Source organism: Diorhabda carinulata, chromosome 6 (genome assembly GCF_026250575.1).
Source record: "Diorhabda carinulata isolate Delta chromosome 6, icDioCari1.1, whole genome shotgun sequence".
In the NCBI taxonomy this organism is placed as follows: domain Eukaryota; kingdom Metazoa; phylum Arthropoda; class Insecta; order Coleoptera; family Chrysomelidae; genus Diorhabda; species Diorhabda carinulata.
This window is the reverse complement of record NC_079465.1, coordinates 13,539,328-13,565,656: the sequence shown is the minus strand read 5'-3', so window position 1 is coordinate 13,565,656 and position 26,329 is coordinate 13,539,328. Positions and strand designations below refer to the sequence as shown.

The 26,329-nt window shown below is 32.9% G+C and overlaps 1 protein-coding gene across 5 annotated transcripts in view; it reads right to left on the bottom strand.

Annotated features, from left to right (window-relative positions):
* Window positions 1-26,329, bottom strand: part of LOC130895197 (protein cereblon) — a 47,100-nt gene that overhangs the window by 14,475 nt on the left and 6,296 nt on the right. For all 5 annotated transcript variants that reach the window (XR_009059445.1, XR_009059446.1, XR_009059444.1 and 2 more), the window contains 2 exons: window positions 10,836-10,939; window positions 6,401-6,540 (listed from right to left, as the gene is read on the bottom strand). Coding sequence is in view for 2 of the 5 variants with exons in the window: in XM_057802382.1 (XP_057658365.1) it covers window positions 6,401-6,540; window positions 10,836-10,939 (244 nt within the window). In the remaining 3 variants the exon portion in view is untranslated. The remainder of the gene's footprint in view (window positions 1-6,400; window positions 6,541-10,835; window positions 10,940-26,329) is intronic.

Genomic DNA, 26,329 nt, shown 5'->3' with positions numbered 1-26,329 from the left:
TCACCAACTGTTTGAAAAAATTTTTGGGTATTTATATATATATATATATATATATATATATATATATATATATATATATATATATATATGGGTATAAAAAAACTCAATTTTGCAAATAATGCAGATATAAAGAGTACTCCCAAGGACCAAAGAGATAAATTGTTCCAGATTCGACCGGAGTATTCGAACAAGACCGAAGTATTTATGAGCAAATGATAAGATACTTCGGACGCCACTACCTCAAACAATTCATCAGAAGAAAACCTGAAAGATTCGGGTTCAGAATGGTAAAATGCCATTTCTGGATTTTATATGTGGAATAACGATGCACTGTTTGAAAGTCTCTTCTACGTCAGATCCGAAAAATGCAGGTAGACCACAGGTGAAGAATGTTAGCTTCCATGTACGGACCAGCAACAGCGAAAAAACAAACGGGAGAAAACAATGTGCCGAATGTGATATATGTTTGCATGTAGAATGTTTTTTCATATTCCATTCAAAATAATAATATTTTACCATAATATGTAACCAATAAAGACATACAATATTTTTTTTTAATTTATTTAAAATATTCACTCCATTCCCCATGATGCCCAAATGACTATTGAAAGTTAAACAAAAAAATTTAAAATAACCAACATATTTTTGGAGTTATAATGTTAGTATACAAAATAAACCGTAAAAATTCGGGTGATTAGAAAAAAATCAGAGCTTGATAAAATTTGGTTACTAAATATGTTAAAATTCTATATGGTAAGTTTTAAGACCCGATAAAGAAGTTTCACTGTTATTTGGGATCTACTATTTGCGTAAAAAAATTGCTGATGCATCAAAAATTAGTTTATTTGTGTATTCAATTCAGAATATTAAAATTTTATTATGATTATTTTCAAGTTAATTTCTCTAAACAAACATACAGGCAATATTACTGTTACTTAATTATAAGTTGAGTCGTAAAAATTCGGGTAATTAGAAAAAAATCAGAGCTTGAAAAAATTTGGTTACTAAATGGGTTAAAATTGTATATGGTAAGTTTTAAGACCCGATAAAAAAGTTTCACTGTTATTTGGGATCTACTATTTGCGTACAAAAATTGCAGATGCATCAAAAATTAGTTTATTTGTACATTCAATTCAGAATATTAAAATTTTATTGCGATTATTGTTAAGTTAATTTATCTAAACAAACATACACACAATATTACTGTTACTTAATTATAAGTTGAGCCGAATAGCTGTATTTCTGCAAATTGATAGGTAGAGTAAAAGCACCAATTGTTGACACTAATCCAAATGTTGAGGGTAACTGTAGGTACTCGAAATTGGCGTGAATGATAAGAATGTAGTAATTGAGATCGACCGCCTCTACTAGTTATAACATTCGATATAAATCATCTGGCTGGTATTGAAGCTGATGACAGCTGTAGCAGATACTCCAGCGACGCCAACCTTGTCAACAAATTTAATCTTTGTGAGTAAAAGTTACCATTTCATTAATGCCCTAAATTTCAATAGACAACCATAGTTTAGTGTCCCAATGTTGACACCCGTGTCAAAATTAGGGGAAACAGCTGATTTGGTTGCTAAAATTATTTGATTTTGAATAATTTCGTAGTGTATCAAGATGCTTGAACTTTTTAATTCAACGAAGTAGAACCTTAAGTTGACATCGTCTGATCCCAATCTTGACATTCGGTTCCTGAAGTTAACATCAACGAAGTATCACATTTGTGTATCAGTGATTCGAGAAATAATTGGAAAAGATACAAAACATTTGTGACTCATTGAACACGAGTCAGGTTGCAGATTCCTCCTTGTATGAATTATGACAGAAAATACAAAGTCACATTCAAATACATGGCATACATAACAAGAACAACAACAAGGAATGTTTGCAAGATGAATATCCCAACAATGATGAGTTGGCGATCGAATCGGCAAGTGTGTGCCACACCTACTGGTGACATCGAGAGGAGTACTCACGAAAATATAACAAATGAAAATGACCCACTTGAAGTGCTTCACAATGAGTATACAGAAGATGGTACGAAGGTCATTCACATGCTCAAAGTACACTCTTAAGTCCTTTCAAGGATTGTTTACTTTGACCGGAGAGGAAAAACTGTCGAAAAAATGGCGGCTAGAAAAAGTAGAAAAGAAGAAAGAAGTAAGGACCCAACAACTCTAGAAAAAAAGAGACAATACAAGGAAAATAAAAGAAGAAATAAAGCGCCTGAAAGAAGAATTGAAAAGAAGAAAGAAGAGGTAAAAGTCGCGGTCGATTAAGAAAAGTAGAAGGTGTGTAGGTTACTCATCATCATTAGAGTTCAAGTAAATCAGAAGAGTGGGCCCCATCGATTGACACCGAGGACGATGTACAGTTATTTGATACTTTCTGTAATATGGATGAAGACAGGGATGCTGCTCAGCAGAATACGGTAACTGAAGGAAGGGAAGAAGAATGGTCAACTGGAGTGGTGCCGGTGGAGGTATCGCTAAAAAAGATGAGCTGATATCATTACCAGCTGAGACCAGTGAACAAAGCGTACCTTCAAACTGTGTATTTGACTAGGCAAAACAAAATCTATAACTCTGTGTTGCTGAGTAAACCACCACCGTGGAAGAAATAGGACATTGTGACGAGGAAGAGTAGTAACGAAGAAGTTGGACGAATTAATGAAGGAGATATGATTGTGTCATTGTTGCCTAACAAAAAACGTGAACCGGAATGCGTTTGCCCTGTTGTCAAAATTGATTCTGAAGATAATGCTGAAGTAACACCACTTCTTCCCTGCAACAGTCTGACTACAATACTAACTGCCCAAGACCAGATATTACAGGGGTAATCCCAATAAATTTGTGTTTCTGTGTCTGTTTCTCTTCAATTTAATTTAGTTAGTTAGGTATGCTAAAAATTCACTTAACTTCTCTGAAATGTCACATACCTTCTCGAAATATATTTTAACATGTTATGAATATATTTTGTTCATTTAGGCCTTGAGTAATAACTTCAGGAATGCGAAGTGTGAATTTAAATTGTTATCAACGTTAAGAATTGCAAATATCAACATATGGAATTGTCGCAGGCAAATGTGTCAACATTAGGTACATGTTTCAAAAAATTCGTTCGTGATAATAGAAAAACCTATTTTATCCAATACGTGCAAAATGTTCACAAGGAACTCACAATTCATAATAATTACATAAAAGTTTTATTTTCTTGAACACTTTTGTAGAACGCGGAATTGAATGATTTGTCTTTCTCATAGCGTCAACAATTGGTGCTTTTATAATAGTGAGTAGGTACACAAAAAGAGAAATGTGTAATACTTTAGATATAGATGTCCAGATATTTATCAATTCATTGGAGGGGTAGCGAGTTTTTGGAATTAAAGTCATTGACAAGCATCAATGAGATACCAAATAACTTGAAACACTGAGAGGTAAAGTGCAAAAAGTTGTTAGACAATGAATTCTTGATTTTTTAATCCAAGACAACTGTCTATTATTTTGAGATTAAAACTCAAAAATTCGAAGGTTAGTTTTGACGGCTTTCCCCAAGACTGGGTCAAATTTTTGTTGCGTCTTGGCACAGTAGACGATTGGAACTGTCATTCAAAAGTGCTTGAAAAGGAGATATGAAGTTTATTCAGAGAATTTCGATGACAATTCTATTATCATATGTCGCGATGACACATGTACCTACAATCAAAAATATGGGGCCTAACAATAAATTTATATAGTCTCTGCCTTAAGTACTTAAAAAAACTTCAAAATATTTCACCTTTGAAAAATATTACTGGTTAGTTCAATGAGAAATAAATTTCACGTAGTGTTATAAAACATGTATGAAAAGTGAAAATCATCCCTTATTATGAGACAACCACAAATCCTAATCTTTCGCCTATCCTGATTTAAGTCCAACCGCAATGACAAAGGACGTTCAACGCAAGCGAGTGGAAAAACAATTGAAAAGGAACAACTAATAATGGATAATCAAGATGTATTGGGCAAGATTTTGATAAAATAAACGAAGAAACAACGGTCTTCATAAGAACGGCAAATTAAAGTGCAAATACAAAAAAGAAATCAAAGAGAGTGCCGGAAAGCTGCAACACAAATGTACTGTATGAAGTAGAGATATTGTAGATGGAATTATAAAAAAGTTAACCATTGCAGAAATAAATGAGATTCTTGAGAAAAAAGACCTCAACAAGGAGAAACTCAAGGAAATTACAGAGCAGAGCTGGGAAACAAGTGCTTACACGCTTCCAAGAAGCCATCGAAGCAAATGACCTAGTTATTGTGTGTGACCCCAAAGACACTAAATTGATTGAGCAAATTACAAAGCGAGCGCCGGAAACATCCAAATATATAAGAATACGTAAACCAGAACCAGGAAAAATTATTTGCATAACTTACAGTAGCAAAGTGACATATGGTGATAGGAGCGGGCAAGATGAAGCCTGCTTTAATATATGAAGATGAAAACAGAAATGATAATCTTGAAGTTGAGAAAAAAAGTGGGGAATAGCATATATACCGCAACGTCTTGGTGTGCGCAAAATTTTCTACGAGTCTAGACCAATTCAACCTACTATGAAACATGCAGGAGAAGCTGTACTTATAGAAACAGGTAACAGAACGTATACAGACCTGCTGAAACTTATAAAAGTCGCTATCTGTAATAAAAATATAAATAATTGCAGTCAAAGTCTGCATTTCGTACATTTTCTGACAAAGAAAAAACAAATGCGAGCACAAGAGTCATTAATATACAACCAGTTATGGCGAATCACAAATCAATTGTTACTTCACTAACACGTTAGTAAGTGAACCAAATAATACAACTAAAAAAACATGTGTTGTAAATACTGCGCAAGGAACAGGGTATATATGGATTTGGTTGATATTCGCTCTCACTTTAAAAAATGTCTCACAGGAGAAGATTTTAATGTCGAAAGTGCTGCCAGCCTTACAGTGATAAAAGGGGAGAAATGTTAATGGAATGGGCTGCCGAACTGAGCCTCATTGTCCTTAATAATAGATATACACCTATATTTCAACGAAATGAAGCAGCCTCACACATTCAAATATCTCTATCAGCCACCAAAATCGCAACAAATTTCTTAAATTGGAGAGTATGAGAAGAATAATTAATAAAATTGATAAAGAACCAGAAACAAAGATTGCACAGATAGGGTGGAAGTGTCAAGAAAGAACAACCGTGGAATTTCAGAGGAAAATGAAGGAAAGCTAAATCGTGTAAAACGACTTAACAACAAAAACCATTATAAAGATTATCAATAATACATGCGATGAAGCTCTTAAAAAGAAATTTGCACACAATGGAAATACGACGTCGGTGTACTTAGAAATAAATACTAAAAGCATAATGGACGTTGCTGTTCGAATGAAAAAAAGTACAGACACTAACAGGTAAATATTTGTTTTAAATGAAAAGGATGTCAGCACAATCGAAAAGTCCCAAATTATAAAATGTTGACTTTCCGAAAATGTGTGCAGCTGGGTGATGGATGTAAGATCTTGATGTAGATGGTTAAAAAAATATTCTTAATATCAAATGTATGTTGCATTTTTTGTATTCAGTACCTGTTAAAAATCTGCTACTGCAAAAATGCCTACTTTGTTTCACTTGCTAGGTATATGACTTTCATTAATCAGGACCCGTCAAATATTGGAGATTTTCAACATTTTCATTACCAAACATTAGAAAAATCACATTTCATTATTGATGTTACGATTTTTAAGTTCTAAAATATTTATATATTATTTTAAAAGTAATGTCAATTATTGGGTAAATAATATTTCAATTATTGGTGATTTTAATTTGCGTGATGTCAACTACTGGTTTTTTCACTTCTGTGTACATATAATTTTTTCTATTAAAATTGATAATAAATACTTCATAAGCATAGTATTTGTTTTGGTAGATTTTTAGAAAAATATTCTTCATTAATTCGATTTCCCATCACTTTTGTTTTCGAACAAATCAGAATTTTCAATAAAACAAATCTTGACGTGTCAACCATCGGTGCTCTCACCTTAATTGTGTAATACCGTGGAAAAGAGATGTTGCGTGCCATAAGTTTCCACTTAAGATTGGTCCGTATTGACTTTGGGAAGTCATTGTTTATCTCTTAATAGGGAACTTCACAGCCCTTGATATTTAATTACCTTTCACTAGTTTATGTACAATCGCTTCAAAGATAAGATCGGGAAGGAAATTTTAAATAGTAGTGCAGATAATTATATCAGGAAACCTACACAACTTTTTCAGTGAATATTTAAAAATACATATATACATAGAAAATATTCATGGATTACATAATCTAGGAATTGATTTTTCATTTATATCCAACACCAGGTAGAATACATACCAATTTCAGATATTTGTACTCAAGTTTCAATCTCTCTAATGCAGAATTCAATGATAAAATATGTAATCGTTCTTCATGGCTTAACTGATAATTTTGTACAAACCAATAACTAAGTTTAATTGGGTCTTCCGGGATATATTCTGGAAATAGAAAGGCTACTTAATATTAAATTTGAAAAAAGTAAAAAGTTTTTGGTTTGGAAGTATTCTCATACATACTCTACAGTTTTTGTTGATAAATGGTCCCGATTTTAGATCTCTTCTGATTAAAAATCAGCTTTTGAGAAATGAAAAAATATTGAAGTTTCGACCTATTTCGCCTTTATCAAAATATGCATTTTCATTGTCTAATTCAAGTCATATTTTGATATTGCCTTCAATATTTTTGCTTTTTTCACAAACTAATTTTCAATTAGGAGAGATCTAAAATCAAGATGACTTATCAACAAAAGAACATATAAAAGGTCTAAATAAAAATAAATTCTACATACTTTAACTATTAATCAGTATGAAGTTCAGATAATGAGAGAGAGAGAGAAATGCTTTATTGTCAAAAAATTGTTACAATTTGTAGACAAAAGCTTGTAAAAATTAAAAAACAAACATAAAAATAACTAAATAAAAAAAATAATAAAATTTAAATATACAGAAGAAAACCACAATGAGTAACAAAATTATAGGTAATAAATAGTATATAAGTCCATAGCAAAAATTATTATTAGAATAGAAGTCGTTTCCAGAGTTGGAGACACTTCCAGTAAATATGCCCTCAATTTATTGTGGAATGCGGGAAAAGATGATATCGATTTGATCCATTGGCAAGTGATTGTGCATTTTTTTGCATTGTAAAATATTGAGACCTTAACTAATTCTGAACGTGTTGTAGGTAGTTAAAGGTCGTGCCCCTCGTTACTAAGTGTCTAGCTGTGCAACGACCTTTCTGAAATTGGAGAAGCGTGCTTACGAATTGGGTAAACGGATTCAAGGTGCATAAGTTCAGTTCTTTGGAAATTGATCTAAGCGCAAAACAGGAGGAACTTAATTTTTGAGATAAGGCGGTAATATGTAACTCCCATTTCAAGGAATTGTCCACACAAGCCTTAAAAATTTTACAGATTCTACGACGTCAATGGTGATGTTATTTAATAAAACAGGCTGCAATGTATTTTTATATGATAAAACTTAAGTTTTAGAAACGTTGAAACAGAGAAGATTTAAGGGTGATTAGATCACTAGATTTGGTCCTATGAAGTGCCGTGAGATCAGTGTTGCTCCTAGTTCAGTTTTTTCAAGTTTTATTTCAGCGTTGTGTCAGTTCGGTCTGGATTCGACTCAGTCGAACAATCTGTTATTGCAAATTATAAGTAAACTTTTAATGCATTGTCTCAAATTGTATGAACCAATCTTTTTGTAAAATCGGTAAGACTATTTCTGCTGATTTAAGAAATAGACTGCTCTAATGGCTGTTAAGCATTTAGAGTTTATATTTTACAAGACTGAACTGAAATTTAACATGCATGTATAAATCGTATGACAATGCAATATTATTGTGATATCGAGCTGCTCTGATGATGAGGAAGATGTGCATAGAAACTCCGTGAGTAAAAAACGACACACCCATCGAGTTTGGGATCATTCGATTAGTCTTGACGAGTACTTTGTTACTAGATGGTAACCAGGGTCTGCTTTTATTTAGTTTCACCTGTCCCATTGTGTGTAATCAAATCTTGCAAGTTACATTTGATCCACTTCCCGGTCTTAGAGTCTGATGATGGGGAAGATTACCATAGGAGCTTCGTAATAAACGACGCAATCCCATCAAGTTTGGTCTCATTTGATTCGTCTTGACGAGTACTTTGATACTAGATGGTAGCTGGAGTCTGATGATGGGGAAAATTGCAATTGATTCATCTTAACGAGTATCTTGGTTGGCGTGAATATGCAACTCCAACAAATTTGGGGAAAAAAGTTTGCTCCGTTTGTTATAAATGTGGATTATGTCTGATTGATTAGATTGATGACCCTATGCCAAGGTGAGCACGAGCCGAGGGTTGAATGGTGTGAGGGTGTATAAACATTTCATATCGCTAACGTTGCGCCTCAGAGTGCCACGACAAACCCTCCTGTACTTACCCGTCTACAATCTCCCTTCTGAGGGGATAGACCGTGGGAACAACATGAACATAAAATTAACTACTACACAATGAAAACGATATTTAGAGAAAGCGAAATTGAAACGACAGGAGAAGATTGCTAATGAAAGCGATTTCAACAAGTGGAAACGATTAGAAAATATATTAATTTTTGAATTAAAAATACTAAGAAGTTAATAATGAAATTAAAGAAAAAAACTTGTTTTTAAAACAAGCTTTTATTATTTATTGATAAAATGGACTACACAGTTAAAAATAAACTATCTCTAATAAGAAATATAACAGTTTATAATTTCATGATTATTGAAAATGGGCTTTTCCTTAGCTGTATAAAAACAGCTATAATTGTTCCCCTGTACAAGGATGGTGAGAACAATAACACTAGTATCTATCGTCCTATTGCATTATTACCAATCCTATCGAAGATAATTGAACGACTAATCAAAAACTGTTTATTTCCCTTTCTTTTCAAACATAAAATCTATATAGCTTAACAATTTGGTTTCCTACCTAATAAATGCACTAATGAATCTAATTTTTCTGTTCTCAATGAAATATGTAAATTCTAATTAACAAAATAACTTACCTTGCATGTTGAAAACAATTGGTAAGAGCTAATGGTACAGTTTCAAGTAAATTGTCAGCTAGCAGGGGTATGCCTCAGGGCTCATTTATTTTTTTGCTATCATTAACGTTGACACAGACTTACAAATTAATGGTAAATTCACTTTATTCGCAGATGTCACCAGTGTAACATGGAGTGGTCCAGATATACAAGCTTTACATTCTACCATAGGCAAAGATCTCATTACTATCAAGTTCTGGTCTGAAGCGAAAGGTCTCTGTTTAAACACTGATAAAGTTTCTTGATCTACATATTGACGGTGCCCTTCAATGGTATGTACATGTAGAAAACTTGGCAAAAACTTATCCTCTGCTTGTTTTGCGATTAAATCTGTCTGAACAGCTCGATTCTCGTACTGCTTTAAAACTTACTACTCGTTTTTTGCCTTTCTGGGAGTCTTGTAGTTTGCACAAATCTATCTCCAAATTACAGAAAAGGGGTATTCGTTATATTTATGGTTTGAGTAATAGAACAAATTCTATTTTAAAAAGCACAAAACTTCAACTCTCCCCGATCTTTTCCTTTTAGAATCTGTTTGTTTCGTTCGCAAACACTTTCACGACTCAACTTAGAGACCCATTCATGCCTAACCTACTAGAAGAAAGAATTTGGACATTTACTTAACTATACCCACTTCTAATCTGGTAAAAAATTCCATCATCTTCAGCGCCAAAAGATTATTCAATCAGCTACCTTTAGAATTAAAAATGGCAAATTCACTTAATAAATTCCGAAGATTGACAAAAAACATTTCTGCTTGAAAGACCTTATTATTCTGTAACAGAATTCTACAATTTACCATACACTCAATAGAATGGCATAATTCAATTTATTGTACAGTAAGATATTTTATATATTATAATTATTTTGATAAAGACTTGAAGAAAAGTCGAAATGTCCAATTTCATCTTTCTTCCAAAAATTATTAAAAAAAAACAGAGAAATTTTAAAACAGAGAGAGACCTAAAATCAAGAGCATTTAAATGCATTAATATATCAAAAGGTCTAAGAAATAAGAAATTGAAGAAATTTATTATAATTATTATATCAAGTCAAATAGTTATTTTATACATTTATATTTTTTATATTACCTAATATAAAATTGTGTTGCTTTTTCGATAGAATTATAAAATTTTCTAATGACAATAAAGCTTATCCCTCTATATATTTTTAACACTAAAACTTTACACCTTAATTATTGATTCTTTCCGTTTTTCGCAAAGTCCCAATTTTATAAATAAAAGCGTGTTACATTGAGATACCAACAGAAAAAAGGTGTTAAATGTTCTTAATTATACCATCAAAATATGACACGCTTTTATTAATATAATTGGGACTTTCATAAAAACGAGAAGAATCAATAATTAAAGTGTAGTAAAGTTATAGTGTTAAAAATATATAATTATGAACTTATAAAGTGTTATACTTTTTATTAAAGTAAGTTTATTTTTAACTTCATTTTATTAACAAATAATAAAAGCTTGTTTTTCATATAGATTCTTGGAAAAATTTGTTTTTTCATGACTTTTTATATTTGATATAGCTTAGTTCTTATTCCTAACACAATTGAATGATAAGAAACGAAGAACCTAAAGCCATTCTACTCAATAGTTACCATGCTTACCTATTAAGGCAAAAGTAAAAATAACTTAGCTTACCTCCCACATAATGTGCCAGAGAATCAAGAATCAACTTTACATAGTAACTTGCCTCATTTTTATCATATATCCAAGATGTTAAAGGGTATTGGGCCAAATGATACCTGAAAAAAATAACATGGAATAAATATAAATTATAAAGCAAATACAGATATATCATAAAAATTATTATCACTAAATAACAGACTAAATGTTTTAAATATTTGTCAATAAATAATTAATTAGGAGACCAAATTTGTTAATAATTAATTAGAGCTCCATACTTTTCAATCATTTTTTATAATCTCCTTGGCATGGAGTAAATTAAATTCTGACAAATATTTCCATTTAATTTAAGGTATTCCCATAGCTCTTTTTGATTTCTGGGACGTAAATTCCTTTTTTATTTTCTCTTACCAATCACCCCCATAAATTTTCAATGGGATTTATATCAAGATTATTTGCCGGATACGGTAAAGTCTCAATTTGTTTTGTCGAAATCAGTGTTGAATTATGCGGGCGGTGTGGATAGGATTATTATCATGTTGGTAAATAAAAACGTTTCGTCATAAGTTTGATTTACCGATGAAGTAAAAGTAATGTCTAGAATATTGAAGTAAACTTCAGAGTTGAATCTTACACCAATTTCCCAACAAACGCCAAGTTCATTGATACTTATCGAAGTCAAACATTTACTGAAAATGTGTAGGACTTCCGTCAAAATATTGCTCTTCAAATCTTGAATTTGGTGGTCTATAATGCGAATACGTCCGTCATTGGTCGACTCGAATGTTTTTTAGTTTCCACAAATCCAGATCATGATACACATAATCAAGTACAAAAACTGAATTGCTTGCATTCATTTGAAAACGATGCTTTCGTAGGACTTACACAGTTTTTCAAATCCGAAGCTTTAAATCGTCTACATGCAGTAGGACGGAATTCTAAAAATTTTTAAGCATATGCAGCCAATACAATGAGATGTTCTTTTAAAAAATTAATCAACGCAACATCTTGTGCGTCATTTGAAATTTCCCTTCCACCAGGCTCAACCTTTCCTTGTAAGGTCTTGTTCACATCGCTTCTTCACGCAGGCTACGGTACTTGCATTAAGATTTGGCAATCATTGCAGCTTTTTGATTTCCAGTTAACTTAAGAGGTATTAAGTACACTCTGAGTTACGCAGGTGAAATGTAAGTGTAAGCTTTTTCAGTGAGCAAACGTGTATAAAAATAAGCAGTCACACATCACTACAATTGAGACTGGAAGAGCAAGTTGAAGTGTCAAGAGGATAAAGAAATGTATGAAAGAGTAGACAAAGTAGTTCGAGAATGGTTTAAATCGGTTAGAGTAGAGAGTAGAATAGGTACTCCCACACAGCATCCAGAACATCGACAATATTTATTTATAGAGTATATTGATCTGCATCAGCAGAAGCTGAAAGCGAAGTCCAAACGTTTATCAAGATACATTAAGTATACAAAGAAGAAGCTACAGAATAATACTTTTCATAGCATCAACAAAAAGTATTTTACAGGAAATTTGTAGCTACGCCAAAAAAAAATCCATCGAAACAGACGACAGTCGAAACAGTTTGATGATTTCACACTGAAAGAAATCACTGACATAATCCGAAATACTAACTACTGTAAAGCACCGGGCATTGATGATTCCAACGTTTTTAGCACTGGGTTCCACTCATTTGCTTCCAATGAGCTCAGCGACGGATGACCCTACTCAATACAGAACTATCACGTGCCTACCCACTTTACATAAAATACCTACAGCTTGTATCACTAACAGAATTTATAGGCATGTCGAGGAAAATAACATCTTAGCGGAGGAACAGAAAGGTTGCAGAAGAAATCACCAAGGATGCAAAGAACAACTTATCATGGACTCTGTGATATGGCAAGTACCGAGAGATCACCGGAATATACACACTGCTTTCGTGGATTATAAGAAAGCGTTTGATAGTGTACCTCATTCCTGGCTTGTGGAGGTCTTGCAGATCTACAATGTCCACCCAACTATTGTAAGCTCCCTTTCAACAACGATGAAGGGATGACGAACGAACCTACATCTTCAAATCGGTCCAAACTCCCTCAATACTGACGACATATCCATTCGTAGGGGAATATACCAGGGCAACTCCCTAAGTCCGTTGTGGTTCTGCCTTACAATGAATCCCCTATCTACCATGCTCAATAATACAAAGTATGGATTCAACATTAAAGGGAACAGAAACACCAAATGTACCATCTTCCATATTCTTTATATGGACGATATCAAGCTATACGCAGCAAATAAGCGTCAAATCAATCACCTTCTCGATATAACACATCGATTCTCCACCGATATACATATGGAGTTTGGACTGTCTATATATATAGGGGAAACCTACAAATACCTATGATTTCAAGTCACTTATGAAAACTGAATTAAATGCAGGCAACTTAGTGGTACTCATTTGGAATCATGACAAAAACAGAGCTAGAGGGTAGAGGAACAGTGATGACGAAGAACAACAACCACCAACCGAAGTCCTCCACTATTAGAACAACATTACCCCGAAAAGAGGGTGGAAGAGGCCTCTCGACAGGTAATGAAACTACATGAATTTTGTCATACTAAATCGGAAATCTCAACTCTGCACCGGATAAGGATTATTCACCCCTCAACCTGGCATTGCCAGAATCTGACTTAAATATAGTATCGGACACCGAGAAGCTGGAACAGTGGTCACGAAAGGCACTACACGGTAGGCATCATCACGACTTCAACCAACCACATGTTGATAAAGGAGCTTCAAACAGATGGCTTACTAGCGGTAATCTCTTTCCAGAGGCCGAAGGCTCAAGATGGCTATTAACACGAATAACTAGAAGAAAAATATTATTAAGCATCCGAACACTCAATCTGACAAATGCAGAAAGTGCCGACAAACATCAGAGACCATCCAACATATAACATCTACTTGTAGTGTATTAGCTAATACCGAGTATCTACACCGACATAAACAAGTGTGCAACATCGTCCACCAGAAATTGGCTAACAAGTTCGGTCTACTCAATACATACAACCACAGAAGGTGCTCGAAAATGACAATTTTAGACTCTACTACGATAGGTTCATTATCACCAGTAGGCAAGTGACGGATAACAGACCTGACATCGTGGTAGTTGATAGAAGAGTCAATTCAGTTCTTCTTGTCGATGTAGCTATACCGAACACTCATAACGTTCTCAACAAATACCAGGAGAAATTGGCTAAATACGTGGAAATAGTCCCAGTTATTTTGTCAGCAACCTAGCCTAATTCTTTTGATACTTTGTATCCGGGATAGATAAATGATACTGGCTCAAAGCTGAATAGTGCATAAGTTTTTCGCATAATAACAATTATAACAGAAATCAATTTAATCGTCCCAGAAATAATAATTATATTGAATATAATAACAATATTTATTATTATAATAACAATCATTTTCCCAGTCAACTAATTAATGTAAACCCTTGACCATAACAACGTGATGATATACCTAGTAGAAATAACAATACCAATAATGAAGTATATTTCCAAAGATAAAATCAAAAACCAAATTTCACATCAGAAGAATTGTATAATAATGATTATGATGACAAAAATGACAAAATAGAAGGAATAGAAAGAAAAGAGCTCCAGAAAAAGAATAAAAAAATAGTTGAAATAAATTTTACTCCTAATAATTCATTACCACGCTTTGAAAAATTCATAGAAACGAACAAATAGGGATCAAATCATTATAAAGAAAGAAAAAATTAGAACAAGACCGCCGTAGATTATTTGAAGAAGATAAATTGAATGTAGAAGAAAAGAACTTGAAAGAAAAGATTCTGATAGAAAAAAATATAAATAGTGATATAAAAAGGCAATTAGAAATAAAATTACTTGATAAAGGGAAGTTAGACATAGAATTACAGTATAAAGGATTAGATGAATTAAAAATAAAGAAAATATTGTAATTGAAGGAAAAGAAAATGCATAGGAGTTAGGCAGAAAAATAATTGAAATAAATAATGATATATCAATGGAAGAAAAGGATATAAATAATGTAAAATTGATAATGAAATATTAGAGAACGAATGTTATTTTATAGAACCTGAATTAAATACAAATACACATACTGAATATACAAAATCAAAATACTATGATTGAATAAAGACAAATGAACAATGAAATAAGAAAATTTAAATTAAGTCCAAAATATTTCAATAAAAAATTTAATGCAATACGATAGATAAACATAATTCAATTTATAAAAGAATGTATTGACCCTAAACCATTATATGCATTATATTCTAGAGAACCTTTAAAACCTAAACATTTATTGCTACTGTACAAAAATATTTGTATACGATGCGTTTAAAATTGTTCATAATGTAAATGTTGATAAATATATTTTAACTATTGAAGAACAAAAATAAAAAATTAAGATTATCGCGTGTATAAAAAAAGACATGGGGGAATTAATGAACTTAAAAATGCAAGATATTATTGACCTCCAATAATTAAATTTAATTTAACATATCAATATTAAAGGAGATCTTTTTGATTATGATCATTTAATAATATCAAACTATATTCAGATTCACAAAGAAGCTTAAAAATTATTATATTAAAATTAGAGATAAAAATTCTGAAGTTGAAGAAAAAGATAATTAATAAAAGAAACGAAAATAGAAATGATCCGCCCACATACTCAAACCAAGATGTAACATATATTATAGCAAAATTTAGAGATAAAAAATTACCTAAATTTGAAAAAGCTGAAATTATAAAGTGTATATATATATATATATATATATATATATATATATATAAAGTATTCGTATATACTTCTTAGAAAACCTAAAGTGAAATCAGGAAAATTGTTACAGAAAAATGAAATTCTCCTAATGATTTACCAGAAGACCAAAACAGAAGACATATAAATTACACAAGTAAATAATTTATTATTACCTATTAATTTAGCATTATGCAAATATATATATATATATATATATATATATATATATATATATATATATATATATATATATTTTTAACATACTGTACAGATTTAAGTGAAATTAGTAAGCAAATAGGAAATTTAAAACAATATTTTTATAATTTAAGAAATATTTTAACAAAAGTAAATGCAACAAATTCTATTTCATACCATAACCTATTGAACAAATGATGGAACAAACAAAAATCTTATAAAAAATCTATTACTATGAATTACTAAAGGGTAATAAAGTAAAGCTACATATAAACAACCTAGAAAATTGCAAAATAATAGAAAAACTACTTGATGATAATAAAGTCGTTATACATACGTATAACACTAGATGAAAAAAAAATGATTTTGAGTAATGATTCGAAACCAGCACCACTCTACGTAACATCAAGAAATAATAACTGCACTACAAAGTCTAGGTCACACAGTTCTAAACATAATTAGCAGATACATTAAAAAAAATCAAAAACAACCTAAAAACATCTTCTCCATTGACCTCCAAAAAAAAAGACAATTATACAGATATATTCAAAGTAAAATTATTATTAAACGCCGTAGTAAGATGTGAAGAGCCCAAAAAGAAAACAAACATCTTGCAATCTTTAAGATTTGCTGTTATGTACATAAAAAAAGTGATTGTGCTCACCCAGGACGATGCTATAAATATGCAGCAAGGCACAACTACAAAACATACAATAAAAAAAAGACCCAAAATGTGTACTATGTAGTAGAACACACCTAGCAACTACGAAAATCTATACAGTATACCAAGAAATAGTAAATAGAAGGACCCCCGCTTAAAAACCTATAACACAACAACAAGACCTATAACAGAACAAAAAAACCAACAACATTGTAAAAGAAATCCTAAGCAACAAAGTGACATTAACACACAACCTGACACTTACTCACAACCTTACCCCTTACCCAAAGTACGAACAAGTAACAAATAGCAACAACATCAATGAATTCTTAGAAACTACCATCACAAATAAACAACAAATTATGAAACAAATGGCAGCTGAAATCAAAAATCTAATGAAACAACTCGCAAAACTAACTAATCTAATAATTGAAAATAGACCTGCTGTATAAATAAGCACTCTGGAATAAAATTGGCTTAGCTAAACATAAGTAAGAAGTTGAAACCTTTTTAACACACAATAAAATAGACATATGTTAAGATAAATACCCCACAATACACCCGGATGATGACAGAATAGCTAGAGTAGTTACAGCTAGTCTAATCAAACAACACATACATTACAAAATACCAAAGTATCAAAAAGATTCTCTACAAGCATCGTCATTGAGAATTGGCATGGTCCCCTAACAGTATCAGCAGCATATTGCCCACCATATTATCATGTTATCAAACCACCAATTTGGATTTAGACACCAACATAGATAATATCTAACAAGTGCATAGGGTAGTGGATACTATAAATCGTGCTTTTGAAGACAAAAGCTATTGTGTAACAGCCTAGTTGTAAGCCAAGGCTTCGATAAGGTTTGGCACAAAATTTTACTCAATAAACAGTTCCCACATACAATATACCTCATATTAGAGTCATATTTGCAAAAAAGTTTTTTATGGTGAAACATGGACGAAAAACAAGTAAACTTTTAGCAGGGAATTGTGCTTGGACCTACTCTATACCTTATTCTTTACTCCTAGTGTCCCAACAAGTAGAATTACGAGGATATATTGAAAAATTCTTAGCCTACTATAGAACCAAACAAAATTTCATTGTTTTCCTCTTAACTGGATACATTTATTACAGCGAACCTGCAACGTCTCTAGACCTTTAAAAAAAATGTTTCTTCTTCCTCTGCAAACCAGACCTCCACAGCTTATATTAACTCCTCGTTGGAAAAAAATTTACCACCTTTTAAACTTTATTTCAGTTGAGGAAAAAGATGGGGAGCAGAGACGGAGCCAAATCTGATGATTAAGGGGGGTGCCTAAATTACGAATTTTTTGCATTGCAACATGAGAACTGAAGCAAGAACTTTTCCAGCAGATTTTTGGACACGAAACTTAGGTCTTGGAGAACCAGAGTGTTGCCATTACTTCGATTGTTGCTTTGTTTCTGGAAAGAAAGAAATGTACCCAAGTCTCATCCATAGTAACAATTCGGTTTAAGAAGTCTACATCGTTTTCAAATCGAGCACAGATCTAACACGATGAAAAAACATTCGAGTCGTGCAATGATAGACGTATTCGCGTTTAGAGACCACCAAATTCAAGATTTGACACACAGAAACTGGCCTTCCCGATCGGTCATCATCGTCAACGGAAAATTTACCTCTTTGCTTGCAGTCCAATTTTTCACGGTCACATACGAAGGACATTGATCACCAAGGGTATTAAGCATATCTGCTTACCTCTTTATCCTTTTAAATACAGGTACTTGATGATGGCTTGGTACTCCAATTTTTCGATTTCCACAATTTCGGAGGACATCTTTTTTCTTTTAATTTATTGCGTAACTCCGATTTACTTTTTTGACGTAAAACTTTACACTGACACTACTAATAAGTTATTGTCTTATCTTTTTAATTTCAAAATTGTCGTTTATTAAATGAAAATTTAATAAAATGCAATAAAGAAAAAAATACTTAACTATAATACTTAGCTAAATCATTATATAATCATTATCAGGAATTGAGTGGATTCAACATATTGAATAATTTATTTCTGGTAAATTTTGTTTTAAAATTTACATCTAAACCTACACCTACACTGACACTTCTATTAAGTCATAATAGGTCATTTAACGATGACAAAGCAATATTGGCAAACCATACAAACCCTACCGTAGCATATCTACAACAACATCTAAGGAAAAAAACGACTGGAAAAGAACTTATCCAATAAGAAGGTCGACTCGCATCTAAATTTTAGTAACCCAAATTTAGTTCTGCTACTCACCAATTGTGATGGTAATGTAATAAAAATGTTTGTCATTATTGTCAATGTAAATTGTCAAGATAAATAATCATTTGTTTAAATTTCCTGATTTGTGTTCTAAATGGGAACAATTATGTAAAATTCAATGCTCAACATCAAATTATCGCATGTGTGAAAATCAATTTCTGGAAAGTGATTTTACAGATTTCAATAAAAAGCATTTGAAGTATACATTGATATGATCGTCGAAGAGCATCAAGTTGATAGTCCGAGTGTTTATGCCTTAACATCTGGCAATTTACCTACAGAAGAGCCATCAGAGTTTGCAAGTGAATTTTCAGACTCCATTGTTACAGAGAAAATTAGTAGTTTTGACAAACAAAAATCGGTTTTTTTTACTAAAGCTGGAACTAGTAAGAACAATTCAACACCTAGGTAAATGGTAATGTATCAAGTTCATCAGAATACAACGGTCAAAATATCAAAATTGAAAAGCAGTTTGAAAAATAACAAAAAACAGTTAAATACATTGCAAGAGATATATGAAATTGGAAGATTTGAGTGTATAAGAGAATGTTTAAATAATGAAACAAAAGAATTCAATAATTTCAGTAAAGAAATAGCGACGCTCTTTGACGTTGTCTTCAGTTCAGGCCTCCAGCCCGAACGAGGGTTGGTAAACTGCTCTGATGAGACGTAGTGACGTCGAAACTAGTCAGTAGTTACAACCTCTCCTTGCAATTGCAAGCCATTGGGGATGTTAATATCAACAAAAAAGTCGATTGACATCACGCTCTTCCGAGGAATTGTAATTCAATATTCGTCGAGGCATTAGCAAGGAAAGTAGTTGTTTTCGCCTTTGAAGAACGTCAGAATATATTTTGAACAGGCCCGCCCGGAGGATTTCTGGGGCCCGGGGCAAAAGCTGTCTCGGACCGAGACAGCTTTTGCCCCGGGCTCTCCGAGACTCTCGGTGGGCCCTGTTTACATTTGGGTCTGATGGTGCTGGGGAGGGGGTGGCTATCATTCTGCGAAAAAGAAATTTTTTTGCCAATTGATTTTTTATTTTTTATATATACGGAAAACAATGTTTAATTTAATTATTAAAAAAGATTCTCTAAGTACAACTTAGAGAAGAACAACCACAAAATTTTAAGGTATGTAAATATTTAAAAGCTGCTTATTTTCAAAGAAACATATACAGACCAAAACATAAATTTTTAGTTATTGGTGTTATTTTTTATTCTAGATTAAATCTATACAAATATATTAATGAATTGAAAAAATTAGTGGAAAAGTTAGTGCCAGAACCGGGAATTGCCGAATTTAAATATAATATATAATATTTAAATATATTTTAATTAAAATATAAATTTTTAGATTTGATTAAAAATTCAAAGGGTGAATAACATAATACGTATAAGTTTAAAGTAGAATTTTATTTACAGCAAAAATAATGATAAAAGAAGCAAAACAAATTCAAATTAATATACACTGCATTTATTTATAATTTGACTTTTCTTGCCTTTAATCTGGCAAAATCCTCTATCACTTCATCAAAACTTATTTTTCTTACTATGTCATATTCAATACTTAATATCATTAAGTGGTTAAGTCTATCTTCTCCCATTGCAGATCTCAGCCTGTTTTTTATGAGCGCCATTTTGCTGAAGGCTCTCTCACCAGCTGAAACTGAAACTGGTATTACAGCTAGTAACCGTAAGCAGATGTAAATTTGCGGTAATCTGTGTTCAAGGCCTTTTGGGTAAATGTTGTTCAAAATATCAACTGCACAGTTCAAGTTTCCTTCTCTTGAGTTGATCACGCCATCTTTAAGTAGCTTAAAGTAAATGGTCAATTCATTTGCTAACTCATCCTTTGTAAGATCTCGTGGGTATCCGTTGACCAGATCTTCTGCTACACCATCAACATAGAGTTGATTAAGTTGTAACGTGTTTTCGGTAGGAGATATGATCGGTGTGAATACATCAGACAATTCTTTCATCTTCTCAGTTATTGATTTTATTTCCAAAGAGAGCAAATCTATGGACGGCAAAAAAACTTCCACTTTGAACCGATCTGTCACGTTGAAGCTATGGTCAGGGACCTCCGAATCATCAAAAAACGTTTTCTTTTTTCTCCCTCTTGTCGGCTTAAATTCAGGCGATATTGGGAAGGTCGACGCAATTGACTTGGACTCTTCCAAAAACTTATCCCAACTACTCCTTATAGTTGCAATGTCCGAAATTAAGCCTTCCATTATTTTTGCAGAGTCCTTTACGGTAATCTTTGAATTTTGTAACACTTTATTCCTTTCATCGATCTCTTTCAAAGTTTTATACCAAATTGTGGTAAATAAAACAAATTCAAACGAGTTCATCCATGTAATCAAGGCATCAACGTCAGCCTGCGTTTCAGGTGGTAAGTTCGTTTCATTTGATATGCTGACCAAAGCATGAATAATGTCTTGATACCTTTTAGTGAGGGGACGAATCGCATCAACTCTAGCACTCCACCTTGTGGTTGAAACTGAATGGAGGGACACTCCGGTAGTTTTTTGCAAAATCTTCCATCTACTAGGACTCATTGAAAAAGTTTTGTACAACTTTTGAACGTTGCCGAAATATGACTTAACTTCTGTGCTCACTTCCATAGCGTGAACGCCACAGAGATTTAAGGAGTGTGCGCCACATGGAGAAAAGTAGGCTTGAGGGTTATCATTAAGGATTCTCGTTTTGACCCCCTTAAACTTTCCTGACATGTTCGAGGCATTGTCGTAGGCTTGGCCTCTGCATAACTGAAGATCTAAATGAGAATCTTTCAAAACAATCTTGATCTTGTTCGCTATGGCCTCTCCTGTTTTTTGATCAAAGTCAGACAGCTGGAGAAATCTTTCATAAACACCCCATAAACCGTCGTTTCGACTGATGTATCTTATCACGAAAACTAGTTGTTCTTTGTGGGAAATGTCTGGTGTTTCATCAACAATTATACTAAAGTATAGTGATTCTAGTGATTCCTGGATGATACTTGATTTCACTTTATCCCCGCAGACTTTCAAAAATTCATTTTGGGTTCTCCACGACAGATAATGAGCTTGCAATTTTTTCCCAGACTCTTTAGCTCTTGCTAGCGAATCCAAGTGATCTTTAATATCAGAGTTGTATCTTCCCAACAGTTTGAGTGTTGATAAAAATATGCCACAATCCTCTTTGTCGACAGTCGAACTAGTCCCTCGAAATGGTAGGTTTCGTTTTGCCAAAAATAATATTACGTCAATGACGGTTGTCAAAATTCTTCTCCACTTTTCTTCCTCTTCTCTGATGCATTTTAAGAGAGAATCGTCAATACCAGATTTTTTTCCTTTAAGAGTGATCACTAACTCTTTCCATTTAACATAATTATTTACATGATTTACATTCGACTCGTGGTCTTTAACTCGATCGTAGATTTTTTTCCAATTGTCACTAACGCCACATTTTACAAAATTTGATAATTGCTTGTTCTCAATACTTCTGTCTTCAAACAGACAACAAGGGCAGCAAAAAAGGCAGATTTTTCAATACTCCAGGAAATCCAATCCCTATCCCCAGATTCCCCATTACTTAGTTTTTTTGACAAAATGGACGTGGGAAACGGTCTGCCAGAATTATCCCTTGGAATGCCCTGCGGTTTACCAGGGAGTCCCGCTAAAACCAAAAGATCTCTAGTTTTGATGTCAAGACGACCCCAGGTGCCAGGGTCTTTATTCACGTTGATTTGTTCTGATTCATCGATAGTTTTCTCTGAATCCAGGTTGGCTGTCGTTAAAACATCGAAACTGTCTTTATCAGTTCTGTTATTGTCTTCCACAGATGAAATTTCTTGTTGTTTAGGTACTAGAATCGTCTCAGCTTCTCCACGATTATACAGATCCGGCACTAAACATTGAGAAGTGGATGGAGATGGGTCCCCTAGTCGGTCAGTCACCAGGTTTGCATTCGGTAGTAAAAAACAGTCAAGCGTTCTTTTCCCTCGTTCTTCTGCAGCTTTCTTCGCAATAATTTTTTTCCTCTTTTCGGCACCAGAAGGGTAATTTTGCTTCATTTTAAAGATTAGCACCTAAAAATGAATAACACCAGTTTGTGAGCAACTTGTGGCCAAGTAATACGTGAGTGCTGATAATAGGATATAAAAGATATAACTGAAAGCCAGGGAGCCAGGCTCTACTAAAGAAGTCTATGAATAATTAAAAAAATTAATAATAAAAAAAGTGAGGAAACAGAAGGCAGAGTTTCAATCAATTACCTTTTGAAAGTAATACCGATTCTAATAAATTTAGTCAAAACCAGAATACAGTAAAACATCGCTTATTCTAAATGATTGAGACGAAAAAGCTAGTGTGACGATGCTCAAAAAGAGGTTTGGTCAAGATCTTTAATAAAGAACATTTCTTAAAGACATTGAAAAAAATCCAAATAATCTATTATAGTATCGAAAACAAATACGCAAAATCCTGAAAATCCAGGAATCGATCAATTGGACAGCATTATGCAGAGACCTATTAACCAACAAGAACATCAATTATAAATAAATGAAATTAAACATTGTCATTTGAATTTACATAACATTCAATTAATTTAGATTAAAATTTGTTTTCCTTGAAAAATTTGACTTGATTTTTGTAGGCTTAAAAAAACAAAAAACTAAACGGTTGAAAGAAAAAAAATCATTTCGCAAAATGAATAAACTGTGACAGTTTGACTGGATCCAAGTAAAATATGATTAATTATAATTTATAATATTAGTCTCAAACCATCTTTTCGCAAGTAAAATACGTTCCGGTAACTATGCACAAAATATTAAATCTAATTGAAATTGAAAAAGAAATTCACTTACCTGAAATTATAATACGTATAGGTAAGTACACGCACAATAAATTCCCGTCAGCTGAGGATTAAACACTGCACACTACACAAACTGCCTGGTACTACTGACTAGTATTTGTTTAATGTTTACTGAGTGTTTAAAGTGGGGATGTTATTAACCAGCTATTTTGTATAAAATTCTGAGAGCTCGATACCTGGATGCAGAAAACCGGAAACTAAGTTCCGTGAAAATCCGAAGCCAAAGGCTCTTTATGTTAAAGCCGACTCTCAATAACTCGAACTTCGATCATTTGAAATTTTTGATAAATCAATGTCTTCATCTGGTAGCTTTGGTAAATCGAAAAAATGCCGTGTTTGATACTTTCAATAACTTCATATGCTTATCGTAATTAGAGGGGGAGAGAACCTTCAATAAATCGAACTAGGCCGCTTCCCTATAATTCGCATTTTTCCTAGAATGTTTTCATTCATTTTCCGAGTTATGATTACCTCCTAAGCCTTTTTACTTTATCTTCGAAATTTTCTCTAGATTGTCACGATGAGTGAAAGCAACAAATAAGTTATAACAGAACATAATATAATGTTATTCAACAAAATATTAGTTTTCTATCACTCCACATATAAAGTATTGTAATATTTTAAATATTAACTTCAAATTTGCATCATCAGCTTTTAAACAATAGAGAATTTAAATTTATATTATAAACATCCAATAAATTGATTAAAAAAAAAATAATAATAATTTTTCCTTTGATTCGGGGGCCCCTCAGCATGGGGGGCCCGGGGTAAAGTGCCCCATCTGCCCCCCCTGTGGGCGGCCCTGATTTTGAAATTATTTCAGAGGTGAATAGTAGAAATCCTTTATTTTGATATATTTTACACACCTCATTTACCATCAGAATCTATATTATCGGCGACTACGCTAGATTTCTACCTGACCAGTGGACAACAGTTGGAAGTGTGCATGACGTCATGTACCATCTAGGGAAATGGCCTCGAAAATCCGCCAGGTCCTAGACAAAGGACTCACCTGGAAAACCAATATCCCTACTAGAAGGAAACAGTTAGGAATTTAATTCGCTAAAGCGGGTGCAGACAAGTCCTTCATGGAACCCGAATCCTTCTGTGGTATCAGCTACAAAACAATAGAAAAAGCACTTGAAAAGAGGGTAGATAGGAGCAAAACCATTTATTGGGACAACCTACAAGGGCTGAGACGGACAAAGACTCTTCTGGGAAACTATAACCAAGGTAGGTCTGTAGAATGTATCAACCTAAATAAGAACAATCTATGAATACTAAAAGGAGTTCTATCGGGGCACTGTCGCCTCAACTATACCTAGCAGATAATGCGGCGTGTAGGTTTTGTTGCACGAAGTATGAAACCTCTATCCACATTTTCTCGAAGTGTGAAACACTAAGGAATTCCAGAGCACTAAACCTGGGAGCCTATGAAATAGAAGACAAAGATCTCTGGCAATTAAAGTCATCCCACATTCCATAGCTTTTTAAAGGAGTGCGATGGAGCAGCTATAAACACAGGGTTCTCCAGTATCACAACAAGAAAGGGGGACATGATAGATCCTTTGAGTTGCAGTGTATGCGAGATCTCAAATCCATCCATACATACATAGGAATTAAATTCAGCAAATACTACTGGTTACTAGGACGTAAATCCAAATTATCATTGCAAAATAATCTTATTTACAAACTCGCCTTCAAGCCAATATGAACCCATGGGATCCAGTTTTGTGAGACAACAGCCACACCTTGAGATAATAGCACAAACCACCTATTTTATACACGTTTCACACAGATGGCCCAAGGTTGAATCAGTTTTGTAATTCAAGTTCAGCCCCAATAGATCTGCTAGTATAACTATATATCAAATTGGCGAATTTCAGAAAAAATTGAGACAACGTGCAGTTTCTCTTGGTGACTCATTATGTTTGTGTAGTACTGGTGTTTTTGTGTCCTTTTTATTATGTATAGTGTTAGCTGTGATTAATTTTTCAAAATGACTTTCAATAAAGGTTGTACATAACACTGAGGATCTATTAATATGATGTATTTGTTCCCAAATCCTCATAAGGAATTGAAATATTTTAACAGATTGCTATCGGCTATAAACAATACTAAATTAACTGCAATGGATGTATTATGAAGTTCAAGAGATGAGTTTTATTAAAAATGTTTTATTTTACCTTATTACTAAATACACACATGTTATGTTTAGTTATTATTATAATTAAAGGATTATCAGATTACCTTCAAAAGTTTTTTTTCTACATTTAACTTCAGTAACGAAATAAATGCTCTTCCAATATTTTTCTCCTAACAAGATTACAACTAATAAATTTGCAAATTTAGTTTTTTTCATAATAGTTCTCAAAATGTTATCTTTTGTGATGTTATATCATGAAAATAAGCCATTTTAAGAAATATTATAAACAAAAACATAAATTTGAAAATTCATCAGTTCTGAGGTAGCAATATGAACTACCTTTAAATAATTCTAATTGCGCGCCTTGAATAAAATTTAAATTATGAAGGATGTCATATTAGTAGTTCAAGTTCAGACCAACAACCTCAATATATCACTCAATTCCCCTTCTGCCCACCTTGCAGAGCTAAAACGAAGAATGGACTATCGTTGAAAATAAAAAAAAAAAAAACAAACAGATTGAGTCCA